Source organism: Eptatretus burgeri, chromosome 3 (assembly GCF_056783735.1).
Source record: "Eptatretus burgeri isolate ZD-2024b chromosome 3, Ebu_testis_v1, whole genome shotgun sequence".
NCBI lineage: Eukaryota > Metazoa > Chordata > Myxini > Myxiniformes > Myxinidae > Eptatretus > Eptatretus burgeri.
The window spans coordinates 19,249,466-19,268,996 of NC_140963.1; the positions used below are offsets into that span (position 1 = coordinate 19,249,466).

General features: G+C 43.5%; 1 protein-coding gene and 1 pseudogene across 2 annotated transcripts in view; one reads left to right on the top strand and one right to left on the bottom strand.

Annotated features, from left to right (window-relative positions):
* Positions 1–2,640, top strand: part of LOC147029491 (uncharacterized) — a 210,977-nt pseudogene extending 208,337 nt beyond the window's left edge. The window contains exon 9 of the transcript XR_015055688.1: positions 814–2,640. The product of XR_015055688.1 is annotated as an uncharacterized LOC147029491 (transcript). The remainder of the gene's footprint in view (positions 1–813) is intronic.
* Positions 1–19,531, bottom strand: part of PHGDH (phosphoglycerate dehydrogenase) — a 155,159-nt gene that overhangs the window by 55,560 nt on the left and 80,068 nt on the right. Inside the window, exon 8 of the mRNA XM_085871981.1 lies at positions 7,349–7,501. Within this exon, the coding sequence (XP_085728107.1) occupies positions 7,349–7,501 (153 nt within the window). The remainder of the gene's footprint in view (positions 1–7,348; positions 7,502–19,531) is intronic.

A 19,531-nucleotide genomic window follows, 5' to 3' on the forward strand; every position in this document is an offset into this window, starting at 1 on the left:
GATAAGCTTCGCTACTCTGCTGCAGACCTGGTCAAGAGTTACCCGAACGACCTGGAACCTTCTCTGGTTTCGGAAATTGTACATTTCCAGGCATTTCTCAAGACGATGCAGACAGAAGACTCGGAAAAATTGTCTGAAACTACTATGTTTTCCACAATCTACAACTACGATTATGGTGGCAGCACTCACCAACGTGGAGATAGCTTTGCTGGTGTACCTGTCAATGATTGTCACGAACTGTACGGGAGAACGATCATTCTCAAAATTGAAAAGGATCAAGAACTATCTGCGTGGTACGATCGGCCAAGATCGTTTGGCATCGCTGGCCATACTGAGTGCTGAACACGAACTATTCAGGAGAGTGAGCACACGCGAAACAATCGAGGACTTTGCGCGAATCAAAGCCAGGAAGAAGCTAAAAGATTCTGTAGGTTTTTAACATCTCGCAAATATATTGTAGCAATTACCCCAAAGTGTGCAATAATGCAATGATATCTGCAAAAACGACAAAAAAAACTTTCAACATTGAGATTTGAGATGATACCATCACGTTTTGGTTTTGCGATTATTTTCTCTGTTCCGTTGTTTTCATCCATAGTGGTGTTTCTTGTATATAAACTTTTGTTACTAGTAGTTTCTGAAATACATGTTTTTACACATAAACCGTGGTTTTTTTATTTTGCCCAGCCTAGGTTGGTGCATTTATATATGAATACTTTTATAAGCATATATGAAGTAAAAATGGCTGCGGCCCTGAGAGGGCCCCGCGTACTTCTAGGGCCCAGGGCCCCGCAACACATAAATCCGGCCCTGCAAGGAGAATCTGTGCCATCACTGCTGCTTGCCCTGGTGAGCATGGTCCTAGAGGGTCCCAGCATTAAGGATCAGATGGCAAGACACAACCCCCTGCAGCACTTGCCATTGCAGAGATGCTGAAGTTTAACTGCATCAAGCACAACCAGGCACATCACAACACAGGACCCGTAACTGCCAGGCACAGTGCTGCACAGGAGACCCCAGTTCCCACATACGTAGGGATGATGTTGCATGCTCACACACGAAAGAGGGAGTTAGTAGACAGGTTGTCACACCTGGGCATGAGCATCTCATATGCCCACGTTCTCGAGCTCTCGGCTCAGATGGGGAACAGTGCCTGCCAACAGTTTGACAGAGAACAAGTGGTCTGCCCCCCTAAGATGCGCAGCAATGTCTTCACAACATCAGCCATAGACAATATCGACCACAATCCCAGTTCAACGACAGCGAAAGAGTCCTTCCATGGTACAGCCATCTCCCTCTTCCAGCATCCCTCTTTCACTGGCGAAGGAGTGGACCAAAGCATTGTAATCGTTGGTGGATCTCGAGATACTAGCTCGAAGATGGTCGGCCACTTGCCACACGACTATACTGATGTGCCCCCAGTCACTACCAGCATGAAAAACCTGTCTGTTCCAGCTACTAGAGTGGTGTGCTTGACCAGAGATGACTTCAAGGAGCAGACTGAGGAGGAATACCTGTGACTAGAGCACGCAAGGCGGCTCCTAGAGGACAACACTAGGACATACGAGAACATATCGTGGTCAGCGTTTCATGCCAGTCGCCAGCCGCCGTTACCTCGAACCATCAGCCCCACCGCCCTGCTTCCACTGTTCCTTGACAGTGGCCATGATCTGGCACTCCATGGATGTGGTGAAGAATGCTGTAGAACATGTGCATCCTGGCCAGACACCTGTTGTCACCTTGGACCAGCCACTGTTTGCCTTGGCAAAGCAGATTCGGTGGAAGTGTCCAGAGAAGTATGGTGAAGAAAAGATGGTAGTGATGTTTGGTGGGATCCACATCGAGATGGCCACCCTGAAGATGCTGGGCGACTGGCTGCAAGGAAGTGGCTGGGTACAAGCCTTGGTGCAAGCTGAGATTGCAAATTCAGGGACAGCCGACTCCTTCCTGCGAGCTGCCCACATCACCCGCACAAGAAGAGCTCATCAAATCACTGCAGCGGCACTGCATATCCTGCAACACCGTGCGTATGAATGCCACTGTATGACGTATTTTGATGATGCAGAAGACCTGCCTGAGTTCGAAGAATGGTGTCACCAGAGAGGAGAAGACATTCCCAACTTTCAGTACTGGGCAACTGTGCTGGAACTTGAGATGTTGGTATTGGTCTACGTGCGTTCTCTGCGGCAGGCTTCATTCACGATGTACCTTGATGCCGTGACGGAACTGGTCCCATGGTTCCATGCTTTAGACCACACATACTATGCCAGGTGGGTCCCTGTTCACCCGAGGGACATGATTGCACTCCCAATGAAGCACCCAGATGTAGCTAGAGAATTTATGGCTGGCAACTTCACTGTACAGAAGATGAAGAACGTGTTACCTTCGATCCCAATCGACCAGGCACATGAACAGAACAACGCATGCATCAAAGGAGATGGTGGAGCAGTCAGCCTCACTGATAACCCAAGTGCCCTGTGGCATTGGATGATTGCTGGGCCAGAAGTTGCCAGGGCCATAGAAGAGTTCCAAGATGGCTGTCAACACTGGGGGAGGCGAGAGGACACACGTCATCACGACCAGACACCAAGTGTGCAAACCTCTTTCGCCAAGGATGTCCGTGCCTTGTCAGCGTCATAGAAGAGCTTGGCAACCCCTTTGAGGAAGAGAGCATGGATCTGGTTGTCCTTGACACAAAGGAAATTGCAGGTCCTGCTGCAGTTGAGAATGTCAGGAATGTGAAGAAGATTGGCCAAGAGCAGTTCCAGGCTTTCACCAGAGAATGCCTGGTGGAAAGGACCAAGCCAATTGATGATGCAATTCGTTGGCACAAGCTGAAGGTGTTTAGCACTTCCACCCCGAGAAGTGTGAGCAAAGGGAAACAGCAGCTGGTCTCTCTCAGGAACGACATGGCACTTTTCTCACGGCTCTACATCGGTTGCCAGACGAGGGATGGAAACCTTGAAGAGTTCTTTCGTCATGAGAATCAAGCGTGTCCTCCAGCTCTCTCCGATGGAGAAAGTCTCCGTCTAGGTACGAAGAGTGATCTCCTCAAATGCTTTGAAGAGTTCTCCAATGCCCAATCAGAGGCTCCTGATACCACCAGCCTAGTTCTTGATGGGGCAGTCATTGTCCAGATGCTGAAGCCTGCAGTAGCCAAGAACTTTGATGACTATGCCCAGGATGTCTTCATACCGTACCTGTCAACAAAGCTTCAGACTGTGTCACGCCTGGACCTGGTCTGGGACCGCTACGTTGCTGATTCACTGAAAGGCAGTGCAAGATCAAAGCGTGGAAAAGGAGTGCGTAGGCACGTGGTCGGAGCAGCAGTTATACCTGGAAACTGGCAGAACTTCCTCCGAGTGGACATCAACAAGACCGAGCTGTTCAAGTTCCTATCAGAAGCTATCTTCAGGTGGTTTGACCAGGATGACAAGCAGCTGGTTATCACTGATGGAGAGGCAGTCCTGAGCAAGCCACCGCTGCGAGACCTGGCCTTGCTCGCCCCATGCAGCCACGAAGAAGCTGACAGTCGAATGTTGTTGCATGCATCCCATGCAGCCAACCATGGTCACCACAATATACTGATCAAGACAGTTGACACCGATGTTGTGGTGTTGGTGGCCCAGTGGCCACTGTGTCAGTGGCCCAGGGACTGCAACCAGAAGATGAACTGTGGCTTGCATTTGGCACTGGGAAGAGTTTTCGGTACCTGGCAGCCCACGAAATAGCAGCTGGCCTAGGACCAGAGAAGGCACAGGCACTCCCAATGTTTCACGCTCTGACTTGGTGTGACACTGTATCTAGCTTTTCTGGACATGGTAAGAAGACTGCTTGGACAATCTGGACCGTTCTGCCAGAACTTACAGACGCACTGCTGAAGCTATCCTCTGCACCAAGTGGCATACCAGACAATGTCATGCACACCATCGAGAGGCTCGTCATAATGCTCTATGACAGAACCAGCACGTGCAACGACATTGACAAGGCCTGGAAGAAACTCTTCGCCAAGAACAACGTGCAGCTGATCCCGCCAACCAAGGCAGCTCTGGAGGAGCATGTGAAGAGTGCGGCCTACCAAGGAGGCCATGTGTGGGGTCAAACACTGCTCCCACCGCCAGAGCTGCCTCCTCCATCCAGCTGGGGCTGGGTCAAGAATGACGAGAAGGTGTACGAGCCACACTGGACGAAGCTACCCAAAGCAGCCCACACCTGCTATGAGCTAGTATCGTGCAAGTGCAAGAAGAGCTGTCTGAAGCGTTGCAAGTGCAAAAAGGCCGCACTTGAATGCACAGCTTTGTGTGTGTGTGAGGGAGAGTGCTCACAAAATTGAGAGGATATTAACAGAGCAGACTGTGTCACTGATTCAGAACATTTAAATCAGACATCTCGATCAATTTCTATGAGTGAGATGTCGGTATTCATATGAATGAGACGCAGCCCTTGATTCGTTTGCCACCATGCTCAACAACCTCTGACTTTACATAAGCGATGTCAGTATTCATATCAATCAGACGCAGCCCTTGATTCGTTTGCCACCATTCTCAACAACCAATTTCTATGAGTGAGATAGTCGTCCGGTAGAACTAATAATTAGCAGCCATCTTGCAAAATGGCGGCTATCTTTAAACTTGAGGTGGCTACAGGTTATGTTTTTCTTAATTCAGCTTTTAATAAATGTTCAAACCAATGTTAGAGTGAAATTATAGTAACCGCTCGTGGCCATTTTGGAAAATGGCTGCCACAGCCATCAGCGGCTGAATTTGAGATGGCCCAATATCCAAATCTGTTCATAATATGTTAGGCTAATAGTGTGCCAAATTTGGTGCTTTCCTTACAAAATGCACAATTGTTATGCTAGGTTGCCCCACTACACAGAAACGTGGGGAATAATAAAAATAAAACAAAATTCGAAACGGCAGGTTTAAACATAGGGGCAATACCTCTGGGTACTCACCTGGAAGCGGCTGGATAAGATAAACAGAGCCACTGACAGGTATCCATTAGGGCAATCTTGTAGCGTGTTGAGCTAATGGAGTCCCACCATGTGTACTGCCCAGTGAAGGTGGCCTTGCGGTAGATTATCGTCAATAATCCATCCTCAGTCTTCTCGACTAACACATCCAGAAAGGGAAGTATATTTGACTGCTCGGTCTCAAATGTAAACTTTAATGCAGGATGGAGAGCATTGAGACGTACGAGGAATTCAGTGCAGGCGGTAGAAGTATTGAAGATTGCAAACGTGTCATCCACATATCGGTCGTGTACCACAGGTCTCACGTTCATGTTCATTTCGTGGAACACACGCTTCTCATGAAAGCCAACGTAAATGTTTGTGAGCGGTGGACCTAATGGTGATTCCATCGTTACTATGTACACTTGCGTATACATGTTGTCATTGAAGCTGAACTCCACTGCTCGTGTTGCCGCGTTCATGAGTTCAGAACACTGCATCTGTTTTGACCTGGATCCATAGAAAAATGGGAGGCCACAGGTTCCCTCAGTGCCTCAAGGCAATGATGTGTACGTTCGTGTTAGTAACAGTCCAAAGAACCAATCCCCAATGGTCTGAACAAATAAATTGTTTCATTTTGTGTCTGCGTTTCCGGTATTTTTGCGTGTGTCCTGACTAGCTGCAAGACGAAAAGCTTCGACAATGTCTGTTCTTTTTTATGCTATTTTCAAATATATGTATATATATATATATATATATATATATATATATATATATATATATATATATATATATATATATATATATATATATATATATATATATATATATATATATACATATACACACACACATATAAATATATTAAAGAAAGACCCACCCATATCTCTCACCTGTGAATGGAGGGAATAGCCAATCAGCTTTCACCTAATTTTTTTTCACTTGGCTGTTTCAAACCCTTCCTAGAGTTCCTCCACAGCTATAAAGACATTCACACATAGTACACACATGAGAATCCCAATGCTACACACCCCCTCACAGCTGCCGGACCGGTTTCATTGCTTATTGGCAAATCATCAGTGACAGCGCAGACAGCAATGCTTACCAATGAGGCTCCCAAGCATGTACCACATGCAAACGTCAAAAGCAGTCAAAATTTAAATAAAAAAGAAAGACTCATCCACATCTCTCACCTGTAAATGGAGGGAGTAGCCAATCAGCTCTCACCTAATAAGCACTTACCTTGTGTAGGCCTTCTTGGGTTGCTTTATGCAGCTTCTTCAGCTCGAGGAGTGTGGGAGGTGTGAATAACGATACATATATATATATTTTTTTTTTCAAAAGGAGTATTAAAAAACAACCTTATTTATTACTTAATAGCAGGGGCTACCCAGTGCTGCACAGGGAGGAGGGGGAGGGTGGTGAGGGAAATCCGACACTGCCTGGCAGTGGTATCAGGACCTGGTGGACATTGAAAAACGATGGAGTTATTGGCCTCATGGTGGTTACCTTTTGCCTGCGGGTCTATGGCAGCACTGCCTAACCTGACATCCCAATATATTATTTATAGAGGACTTTGGTGGCCTCAAAATGGATGTCAAGGCCAATGTGAAGTATTTAAAACTTTGCCCAGATTCTGAAGTACCTCCACCCAAATGTGGGGCCTCTAGCTGCTATGGGTTGGGTGTGAAATAATAACTTTCAAACGCACAAACAAAAAAGTTCACAAACGAACACAAAAAAACAGGCAAAAACAAACACACACACACACACAAACAAACAATTGAAAATGTGTATACAGTACAGATTTGTGTTGCATTTCATTTTCTTTATCTTTCCTATAAATCTATCCCAAAGATTGTTGATCTTCATTATCATACTGTAAGTGTTTTAAGAGATAAAATTACCTTAAATGGTGGTCGATCCACCATGAATAAAAGGAAAAATTACTTTAAATGGTCGATCCACCATGAATAAAAGGAAAAACTGATGGTTCGGGCCTTACCCTTCATCAGAGACTAAAGTAACATACACGTTGGAGCTCCGGTGAAGGATAAGGCCCGAAACATCAGTTTTTCCTTTTATTCATGGTGGATCGAACACCATTTAAGGAAAAAAATTTTTCATCTCTTCTTACTTCCTTTGCCGCCCACACAGATCACTGTGCTGAAATTAGCGATTATATTATTGTAAATGTTTTACGTGCTGAAGTTTGCTTTGATGTACAAGTCCTTACCCTTACAAGTGAAAAGAGTGCCTAGCATATTCTGACAACAAGTGGGTTCGTACAATATCTTACATCTTTCTTACAATAATATCTTGCATTACAAGATCCAAAAGGTTTGGGATTGCAAAACATTCCTGAAGAAGAAACAGACAATGTGATTGTCTCACCGCTCCAACGAGGCCATCTCCATGAATGACTGAAACTATTTGCCGTGCGATGTCCTCCCCACAGCGTTGTTGGGCCTCAGATGTGCTTGCACCCAGGTGGGGAGTGCAGATAACAGAATGATGTGACAGCAGTGAAATGTTTTTCGGCGGCTCCTGCAGCAAATGGGTAGCATTGGTGAGAATACAAAACCTCATTCAAAATGTAGAGAAGAATAGCAAAAATATTTTTAAATGTTTGGTAAAGAGTTAAAGATCCCCACAGATACTTTGAAAAGAGCAAAAAATTACTACTATAATCCTGACCAAATTCCTACTTAAGTAGCTCTCGTAAGTCCAACCGCTGAGTCGGAGCTTTTGCATCCCATCACCCACTGTAGACCAATACTTCACAGTAGATGAAACATTGCAGAGATAAGTCACAGCAACAGGTTCACATAAACTACTTTGCAAAGTTAAAGATGACTTTACCAAACGTTTTTTAATCTGTCACCAACACAGCATTATAAGATTTACTAAAGAGGTCATACTTTAATACCAAGTAACAGGATATGTGTGTCATGTGTGTCTTAATACCAGAATAACAGGATAATACCAACATGTGTGTCATGGTAATTTAATTCAATTCATTCTTATATAGCACTTTTCATTTTAAATAACATCTGAAAACGCTTTACAAAGAAGAGCAAGTATAATAAATGAACAAGAAATCCAAAATCACACCAACAAAGGTAGAAATTAAGACAATATCCCCCTTCCGCCACGCGGTATGCATCAAAGATAAAAAGGCAAAACCGTACATACAATGTGATCGTAAAAATAAGTAATAAGATATAAAACAATAAAAAAAAGTTTAAATAAGAACAAGACTAAAAAGCAATAACAATAGGACAATAAAACATACAAAACTGTGAGTGATGAGGCATGGTGGATCTTAAAAGGGAGATAATTCCATAGTCTCAGAGCATAACTGTAAAATGCTGAATCACCCAAAGTCTTCAACTTAGTACTGCGGAGAACAACCATAAATAAAAGTTCCCGATGATGGACTATATAGCTTCCTTGGAGGGGTGTAAGGTTTAATAAGTCATACGTAGACAGGAATAAATTTATGTATCGCTTTAAATGCGAGTAACAGATTTTTAAAATATTGTTACGAATCTGGAAGTCATCGCACACAACAGCCAGAGTCCCCGCAGTTCAGTTATTTCGATAAGTGTGTGTTTATAGTTAGGGTCCCGTCCTGTCTAATGGGTTAATTTCATGTGTGCGCTGCGAGTTATTATTTAATTAGGGTTTTTTTTTACAACAACAACAACAGCAGCAGCACCGTCGCCTCGCTCGACCGTCGCCATTACAAACGTGGCCTTAAGTGAGGAGGTAGGCGGAGCTACAATCGCCTCAGATAGGGACTCCACCCAGAAGGGTGGGAGTTGCCCCACCTACCGTGGGCCTGTCCAATGAGGGACAGCCAGTGAATCGCGCGACGCAACCGTCCAATCAGGAGGCGAGTGGCCAGGAAAGAAATCCCTCCCACCTCAGGAGAGGATAGTGATCGGCGCGTTCTGTCTGGCTGTCTGGGTCTGCCTCGCATGGTGTCGTCTGATCCGTAGGGAAGCTTTTGCGTCTTTGATCGCCTGTCGCGTCGTCCGCCTTCGTGCTGGCTGGCGTCCATCGCTCTATCCCTCGTCCCTGGTGCTTGGTGCTGTGTTGAGGTGGTGGGTTCGAGTCCCGCAATCGGACAAGCTCGACCAGACCGCACGAGGCGGACATGTGCAAGTGCAGACTCTTGCCCTCAGCTCGCCTTCCCTCCCGAGCTGAAGGGCCAAATAAAGGCCGCGGCCACCATTTATTTTGGGTGTGTGCGTGTGTGTCTGTGGGCCCAGTCTATAAGTAGCAATTGTTTAAGTGCCTTGTACATTACTTACATTCCTTGTTGATAGTCGGTTTAACTCTGCTCTTTTTGTGCTCCCCTGCCCCATTATAAATAAACCCCGATTGTTCAATGTACCAGCTCATTGTCTGTCACTTTCTTTCATTGGTTTAGCACGGTGCGAATTGGGAATTAGGGAGGCCGTCATGCATAATTGTTCATTTGGACCGACGGACCTTGGAAATCCCCGCTCGGTTTACACCAGGTTCGGGCTCGGTAAACGGCCCGTTCCGCCCGAGGTCCATCGAGGGTGTTACCTCCCCGGTAATTTGATGACGTGGGTACTTTGGTATATTGAAATTTGGCTATTAACCCTACCCCACATCATCAAAGAATTGGCGAGCACAGTCCTTAAGTGGCCCATGACCTTCGGAGTTGTCCGAAAGTTACAACCTGCAATTCCAGGTGTTCGGTGGGAGACGGCTCTACTGCTCCACCTGGTGGCCGTTCCTCGCCACCGACCCCCGGCCCACAATATACATGTTGATCTATTGAAAGTCAGTGAATGTCTTGACAATTAAAGTAATGTGATTTTATTTGACAGCCTGAACCACAATAGTCCGAGCTGTATTCTGTACAAATTGCAAGAACCTGAGAGAAGAAACAGCCAAGGCTGCCAGCATGGAATTGCAATTGTGCAAACATGACGTTATGAGAGCTTGAACAAGTGTTTCAGTTGTCTTGTGGTTCATGCATGAGCGGATATGGGCAACATTGTGTTAGAGCATAGTAAAACAGTAAAGAAATATATATATATATTTTTTTATATATATTTATATTTATATTACTAAAACTCTCATCTTGTATGTATGCATGTATGTATGTATGTATGCATGTTCCCGAAATACAGCCAAAACGGTACATGATAGCGCAAAAAATTTAGGGCCACCTAACTCACCATTCTCCTGCGGTGTGCAGTATCAAGTTTCATTCAAATCGGGCAACGAAAAAAAAAATTAAAAAAAAAATCAATTCCCGATTCAGTCAAGTACTCTTCAGGAGTATTTGATCAATGCAAACAACCTCAGCGATATAGTTCGCTGGAGCTATCTTTTTTTCTTCTTGAAATTATTTTTTTCATCAACCGCTGTTACAACAGGTTCACAGGTCGTCTAGTATATATATACTATTATACTGTATGTGTAAAAATCCTCAATTATGGTACTTTAACGGTCCCAATTATTCCCACCTTTTTCGGTTGGCCACGGAAGGTGTTTGGCCTGAGTCTTTCATGAACCGGCTGGCCTGGCCCAACTTTTGACTAAAGCTGGAAGGAATATGGTAAGAACAATAAATGATAATGTTGTATACAAAGCCAAGTTTAATTTCTTACTCGCTTGCTTGCTGGATGAAAGCCCTGCCTTTTTCAGCAATAAGGTAGGGAAAGCTCTAAGCAGGAAGGTATGGAAGAGGGCATGGGGTGAGCAAATTCTTGGCCAAATGTGCATGTGCAGTCCAAACTCCACCCCTCTCCTCAGCCAGGTGGATTGGGACAGGAGCAAATTTCATGCAAACACGTATGCAGAGTCCATACTTCACCTTCTCATCAGCAAGAAATGAGAACGTCTATCAAGAATGTAGGACAACGTGAGTATATCAATAAAGTACACAGTAGAATCAAAATAAAGACCAATTACTGCACCGTGGTCTGCTAGTCGGGGGTTGCAATACCCATCCATGGGAATACCCTTAACCTGTTGAAACATTAGCCCACAAAAAGACACAAAGGTAATAAATAAAACGAAATTAACAGCATCCTTAAACTTCTGTGTATCAAAACAATGAAAACTTGAGTAGGTCTTTTTAGAAAAGAATGCTCTATCAAAGCTGACACATTAAAAACTTATTAAAAGAGTTTAAAAAAAAAAACCTCGTCAATTACTTTGAAGAGTGAATTCTCACGAGTACTAAATCCAAATTTGTAAATAAAGTTGAAAAATCAAAAACTTCAACTGGCTTGATATTGACGCATCTAATTCTATCGAAGAACTCTTAAGGAAGAATTAATGCTCCAGAAAGTGTTAATACCAGAATTCTTCTCAATTACTAAACAATATTTTCTGACCTGTTCTCTAACAACTTGTAAGCCTGAGTTAACTGTAACCGATAACTGCTTGGTGGAATACTGCCTGGTACCCACGATAAACCTATACTTGTACGGGTTCTTATGAAGCTGAGGGATCCAGAAAAGTCGAGGAATACAAAGATTTACCTCGTTACATTTAATACAGAAATTATTAACATAGATATTGCTGTGGGGAGTGAAGGGTCATTCCACGTAAAATCATCCCAGCATGCAAACTTTTTTTTTGCTCATATTGGAATGGAAGATGCTTTTTATTTTTTCTACAATGCTCAACTGACATCAGATAATCAAAAACTTTGCAAACTGGAATACCTTTCCATGAAATACCACTTGAGAACACAACACATGCAAAGTTACAAAACAGGAACAAACAAACAACAACAAAAAAAACGCTTCTTTCTATAGCCTTAAAATCGTAGTTGTTTCCGCCCGAGGAAAGAAACAGAAAGTTTCACAGAAAGTGAAGTACACTTTACATATGCTAGACACGAGATAAATTATTATTATTATTATTATTATTATTATTATTATTATTACAACTTTTGGTGGTGTACTTATGTCATGCAAATTTCAAAAAAATATTGAGATTTGAATCTATCTCTTTTTACACAACACAGGAAACACTAATTATCAAAAAGTTTGTATAAAATGAAGGTAATTTAAGGAATTCCAAAGTGGTTTTGTTTTAAAAACTAGAATGCTGTCATCCAAAAGTGTTCAAAGAAAGTCTACTGAAGCTTTATGTTATTGAATAATGTTATGTGCCTGTATTGTGTGTAACACATGCAACGTTGCATTTAACCAGTTGCAAAAGTTATTGCTAATATTGAATGTCGGTGTTGAATTTATAGTGAACATGTCCACCTGCAGCAGCTGCTAATGGAATTGGAGGTTCAGTTTTGCAGACCATATTCTGAGGCTTGCAGTTAAGGATGTCAGCTGGTACTGGCCACCTCCCGAGACCACTATGCACCGATTCCATAACAGTAACTTCAGTGTTCTCACCAATAATTCGGGGTCACTTCCCCTGGAAAACTCTTGCCATCATATTTAACAATCATACAATCTCCTACCTCAATATGCCTGGTGTTGGCTTAATGGTTTGGGTGGTGGGCTTTGAATCCTAGGGTCCTGATTTCAAATCCCACTCAGCTGTTGAATTAATACCAGGTCGGGTTAACTCGGCCTGTCATCCTTCCGAGGTCGGCAAAACGAGTGCCAGCATGCTGGTATGTTGTGTTTGAGTGGTGACCCGTCCAGGATTGAGCCCAATAGCCAAGGAGACTGCTTAAGCAGCACCAACGCTCTGCACAGAGTTTGGTCCCAATCTCCTCCTCCTCTCCTACCTCAATACTGACAGACTGTCTGTAAGGTGGCACAGTGGATACAGCTGTATCACTGGTACCAGCAGTTGCAACAGAGACATTGGAATATTCAATTCTAATTGAAGGTTCAACATGTTCAGCATCACAATTGGTCTTCCACAGTTTTAGGTGACAGCCATCATCACATTCAATCGCATGCATTTTGCTTATCCCATGCATTTCCTTCACACCATCCCATGAGATTTTTTTTTTAACGAGAGCTGCAACTTCCTGATTACTCGCATGCAGCACAGTTCCATTTGGCATCAGCATCTGTGCAACCCTGCAGAAATTATTTGAATGCTGCACTAATACTGCATTAGCACCCTTTCTCATCACTTAAAAAAAAAATTAATGGGGAAAAACAGCTGCTGATGCCAATCTCACAATCATGGATGATACACATTTTTTTTGTCATGGATGAAAATGTCAATTGAATAGTTTTATCAAGTTTCCTTTGTTAAATGACAATCGTGAGCTGAGAAAGAACCACGAAAACTTTCCAGATTCAAACACGTAACAAATTTCTGCTACACACAAATGCAACATTTCAGTGATTCAAGCCTTTAATATTATAAGCAGTTCATATCTTTTCAGCTCATAAGCTCTAGTGATTAAAAATAATTTTAAAATATAGTAATTTATAATAGTAACTGACCCACTTTAAAACTTTAACAAGTTTAAAAATTCAAAACAGGCAAATCATCTGATTGCAACACACATAATGCAGTAAAATACAATGTCTCATAAAATTATTGGAAGCCAACTCTAATTTTCCGACATTAAATTGGAGAGTCATCAACTAAGATTATAATGAATACAAAATTGTTCATGATCAGTACTTAACACAACCAAACTTTTCAAGTTTATTCCTGAAAATAGTCTGAAGTATAACACACACAACATGGAATTGCCCTGTACAGGCACTCTGACCACATACACATGACAATCTATACTTCAATACAAGTACCTTATGAGGAATTTCGACGCTGGAGGAGGCCATTACACCCATCAAAGCCTGTGCTATTATTACCAACTTATGGTTGTTTGTTGATGCTCTATCCTTTTTAGAATGCTGAGCATCAAATCAAGGAAGCAGCCCATACCATTTTTAGAGTCTTTGGTATGACTTGGTCTGGGGGTTTGAACTTCCAACCTCCCAGACTCAAAACAGATGCTCTAACCATTACATTACTGTCTGATCAATTTTCAGCATTCTAAAAAATTTTTTTAATCACAAACCTCCCTCCCACTCTCAACTTAAGATTTTCAACTTCAGCATGCAGTTTTTGTACACAGTCCTTTGTGCCGAAGTTGTAACAAAAATGGCATCCTCACCCCCTCGCCTCCAGCCATTGGCCAAAAAGCCATGAGGTAGTCTCGTGTTTAGTTGCATTACACTTGTTATTCGTAAAGTGCCTTATTTCCGTGAGCACTAAATGCTAAGGAATGCATTGTATTACTATAGTTTCCTGTTTTTTAATCACAGGAAAGGAATGAAAAGCACATAAAACGTCTGTAAAAACAAAGAACGATGTTCAACATACACTGGGCGTCAGTTTGAAGGAGAAGAGCATCACTCAAAGCAATTAAATAAATAAATAAATAAATAAAAAGAGAGCGACAACGTGCTCAAAGGAAATATGAAGATGAATAGGAATGCCCCAGACAATTAGTAAAACAACAAAAGCTAGATGGTGCTCAAAGGAAATCTGAAGTTGAAGAAGAATGTTCTGGATGATTAGTAAAACAGCAAAAGCTGGATGTTACCCAAAGATCAGGGAAAGTTAAATTGCAATTGATATAGCACACAATATGAATATTCCAATGAGCTTATGTCACACTTCACGTGTTTCTTCTGAAGCCAAAATCAACCATCTCAAAAAAACGTTTTTCCAGCTCAGAGTAAATGTGTTTCTTCAATTTAAAGAAGGAAATCAAGACAAATTTCATTTAGTGCAATTTAAAAACCAAACCCAAACAAGTTTTTTTTTTGAGTTCATTATGCCAATGCTAAATCTACCCCCCCCCCCCCAAAAAAAATCTCTGAAATGATTCAAGATATTAGAAATTATGGCCAACACGCAATACAATCATCTTGGTTTTCAGCAAAGAAATGAAACCACTCAAATTCACATTCTATATGCACCTGTAGGGTGTTATAAACAGTGAGTAACTACAATGGCACTCGGTATAGCGCATACCTCCACCTGGCTGAACAGTTCACATTTTGTAACCCACTGATAGGCCAGATCTGGAACTGAACCAAAATCGAATCGGCTTGTTCTTGTAACCTCACCAACTCATCAACCGAGTTTTGTCATAACTCGTCTACAACATTTTGAAATATCATCAACCATATAAAACACAATGTGTGTGTGTGTGTGTGTGTGTGTGTGTGTGTGTGTGTGTGTGTGTGTGTGTGTGTGTGTGTGTGTGTGTGTGTCTGTCTGTATTTGTTTGTGTGATGTCTGTCCCCTTCAAAAGGATGACTGAAGAAGGCTTTTAAAGGCCAATTTTGTAATACGACTGTGAATTCACTAAGGTCTATTTTTCACGACGACCACAAATGTCCGTACACCTATTACCGGTAATCACCGAGGGTCGCTCCTCGCCCTGCTTTTGAAGCCCATCCGACACTCTCTCATGGTTTGAAGAGTCTTTGGTAAATTGCCTCCTTGCCGGTCCGTCAAGGGTAGCACAACTGGTATCATGAAGTGCTGAGCACTGAGAACAACGCAACTTTACTTGACACTCCTTGATTGAATGGTTAGTTGACGAAGCACATCCGGTACATATTGTTGCGGATCTGCAAAATTGGCACTCTTCCGAGGCAATGGCACCCAACATACAGCGATCCTGACAGTTATCTCATTAGTATTTGTTTAGTTAGCCCTTTCCATATGTCTAGTGGGTACATGGGACAAGCTGCATTGCATGGGGCTTTTAGTTCGGTCTTCAACCCTATATTCTTTTATTTCTTTCACTTATTTAACTTCCCTTTATTTCACAAACACCAGCATGCATACATGCACGTCAGACCAGTAACGCTATCAGCAGAACATCACGAAGGCACAGCGATCACCTCATTTGCGTACGCACACCATTTCCTGTTCAAACAGTGTGCCATAAACCAACCGACGCCTCACTCCGACACAACACTCACCATGATCACTAAAAATGCCTCCGAAAAATCCCCACAACAACCTACGCCTGACCTTTTAACCACAAAACGCCACAATCACGAACAACCACTTCAACTTCATCACCACAATCGCCTCAATCACTTACAATGCTTCAAGTACTTTACCGCAGATGCTACAGCGCTTCCTCCCCATCACAACCACTACAAACCACCCCAACCACAGTTAGCTCCCTGGCCACTCACCACAATCTCTGAGGATGCGGGGGGAATGACAGACTGTGAGCCAGGGTGCTTCGGTGTGTAGCTCAAAGTGAAAATGTGTGCTGACATTCATTCAGTGACATCTGGATAGCTCTGCTGCTCCGCTAACTAATAGCATTCAGTTGGAGTCCAGCGCATGTTCATGGCCAGAGAGCACTCCTGAAAATCCACGTCCCATAGGAAATATGGAGCTCTGTTGTGTGCCAGAGCCTGAGGCCATTTTTGGCTCTGGAGTCTGGCAGGGCAGGACAACTTATCGGGGTGGTGTCTGCACACCCATGGGGACACTCAGAAATGCCTACAGGGTCGTTTGATCCACTTTCTGGCCTCCCCTACACACCAGGCTCTCTAAACCTAAAGGTCTCCAAACAACGAGGTCTCTAAACCTAAGGGTCTCCAAACAACGAGGTCTCTAAACCTAAGGGTCTCCAAACAACGAGGTCTCTAAACCTTAACTGATTCTCCCCTCTCTGGGCTAAATATGATTTCCTTGGGTGTGTTTGTGCGTGACGGCACCTGCAACATGTGTAACATAAGTAAGATTGGAGAAGGTTATCGGGTTAACTCTGCACTGCATCTTCTTTTATAAATAACTGCATTTCTTTTGCCGCACCCACAAATTCCTTGCTTTCCCCTGCTGTACATTTTTGTGAATGAGCCCTATTATTGTGCCACATAACTTTCCTCGCCCTTGTTTGTAATAAATTGCTTTGTTATAAATGTACCCAGCTCATTTTAGTCTTAACCTTCATTGGTCCAGCATGGTCAGCACATTGGCGTAGCCGGGAAGTTATATCCCAATAATCTGTTGATAAGCCCTGCTATCAACTTCGCAGCTCTGCTCGGCTGAGGACACTAGGTCATGTGGTTAAATTGTTGGCATTCGCGGTCGATTCGCGACCTGCAGCGACACCGACTTATTCACGGGTGGCGGACTCGATTCCTGGTGGGAACCAGGGATACCCCCACTCTCAAAGTACCCCGTGAACCCTGGTCCACAACAATATTTTACATTGGTTAAGAAGGAAGAGCATGGATTGCGATGTTTTTGCTTTGCATGTTCTGCAATGCGCAAGAGGATTTTTGGTCCTGTGAATAGGGCAGCGTTGTTGCGGATCTTCCATTTGATGAGGAGTGTGCTGATTTTCAGGAGGCAAAGCGACTGCTGCGGTCGGTTGCTCAACAATCTGTGACAGCAATTCACCCCTGACCTCGGTATTGCTTACTATGATGCTTGTACGAGTGTCACGAGTGAAGGCAGCATTCTGTTCATCGTGGTGAGTGCAGCTTTCACCTTAGTAGCTGAAGAACGTGATTCACCATCATACTGAGGTCAATTTGAATCTTTGCATTGTGCCAAAGGAAGTGTGCGAGCATCGAAAATGGTGGAAAGGTGACATTGTGGGTTTCTTAATAGTTGAAGGCCTCCATCCTCCAACGATCCACGGGGTCAGGTGGAAGCTTTGCTATGATTGATTTGAGGAACAGAGATATATCCAAAGCTGCAAGTCCCAGAAGAGAACCATCGTTTTTTTTTTGTGGCCTCTCTTTCCTCGATGACGTCACTAAACATCTGCAAAGTTTTGCAGTCATGAGAAGATACTTGAGGCAAAAGTTCCAACTTGTATAGCAATGATTGTGCAACTGCTTCATCGCTGCCGATTGTGTAACTACTTCATCCCACCTTCTCCGCAGGTGCAGATAATCCAGCTGCCGAAAATTTATCAAATTCGCCCAATGCAGAGCATCAGTACTTGCCTCCAAGCAGGCCTAAGCCACAGCATCCTCTTTCTCCCACTTCAGGTGTTCGAGATACATCTGTTGCTGCATAGCTTTCAATTGTTGCTGCATCTGTTGCTGCATATGTTGTTATTCGAGATCGCTCATTTGCTATGCCGCCATGAATCGCTGCTGCTCGAGATTATTCTGTTGCTGCATCTGTGGCTGCTCAAGACCGCACTTTCGCTGTGCAGCCCTGAATCATTGCTGCTCGAGATGCATCTGTTGCTGTGCCAATTGCTGCTCGAGATCACTCTGTTGCTGCATCTGTTGCTCTTCGAGTTGCAACCGAGCTTCGGCCAAGTTACATCCCATGGTAGCTCTGACAGAGGCCTTGGCTGCTTCTGCTATGGCCTTCAACAAGAGCGAAGACCTTAAAGAGTTGGACGAATCAGTGACAGACTGTGTATGAAGCGAGCTTCTCGACATGGTGGCTCCACTTCCTCCCGATGACGAGACGAGCGCGAGTCAGGTCCCCCCCCCCCCCATCTTGGAATGGCCGTGTCCCGATTCTTGAATAAGAATGCTCCAAGCAGTTTAACCAACACTTGCAGAGGTTCAAATCACCTTTTCTTTCATTTAAAATACTACAAATGCGTTGGTAAAAAACTGTGCCTTTTCAGATACACGCACATGTCCCGCCAGACCGGGGAAGAGTCGCTCTCACCCGCTGTAGTGGAGCATAAATATGCATGAGGCAAAACATGCAGGGAACATAATATACATGTCACATTCAAACTTGGTTACATCACACTGCCCCCTCAAAAGCCTCAAACCCCTCAATTCCAAATCTGTCCACTCTCTGTCCCCCCTCCCCCAACCCACCTCTGTTATCTCCTCCCCCTTTCTTCTTCAAGTCCTTAACTGCCCCAAACCCCAAGTACTCAAGCCCAAGTCCTCAATCTCTCCACGCGCTCCACCAAGTGCCCTTCTAGTTTACTTTTAACATTGTTCTCAACAAAGACAGTCTGGTAAATTCACAATTACTTCCCCCTTTCTTCCCATATCCTGACAGGAATTCAAGGACTTGTGTTTGGGTGTGTGTTTACTTTTTTTGTCAGGCTACTCTTCTTACACTTCTGGGCTGATTATATTCAGACTTGCTACATAGGATCAGCATGACTTCAAGTCATATATAGGTGTGTTTTTATCCCCCGCCACGTGGCGGAAGGGGGATATTGTTATCTTTTCCTTTGGTCTTAGGGAGGGCCACAAATTCTCGATATAAATGTGTATCGTGTAGCGCTGCCTCCAGGTGGGGGAGGGCAATCCAAGTTCCCATCATTTACAGTACAGCATTCCTGTCCCCACATTTAAGTGCAGTGAGGTGTTTTGAATTATTAGCAGTTGGTATGTTTTGCTTCATGCATGTAACCCAGTTTTTTAATATTTTTTTGCCTATACATAGCTGTCAGTTTCAATACACCGCACAACTAAAGGTATGCATCAGAAGAACGTGGAACGTTCTTGGAACGAGATTGCCCATAGGGTGGGTACTCCACTAGTAATAATAATAATAATAATAATAATAATAATAATAACAATAACAAGAAAAAGAGCAATCAGAGATTGCAGACCCTCACCAGGACTTTTGAGTGGTGCATTTTTATAGGTTTAA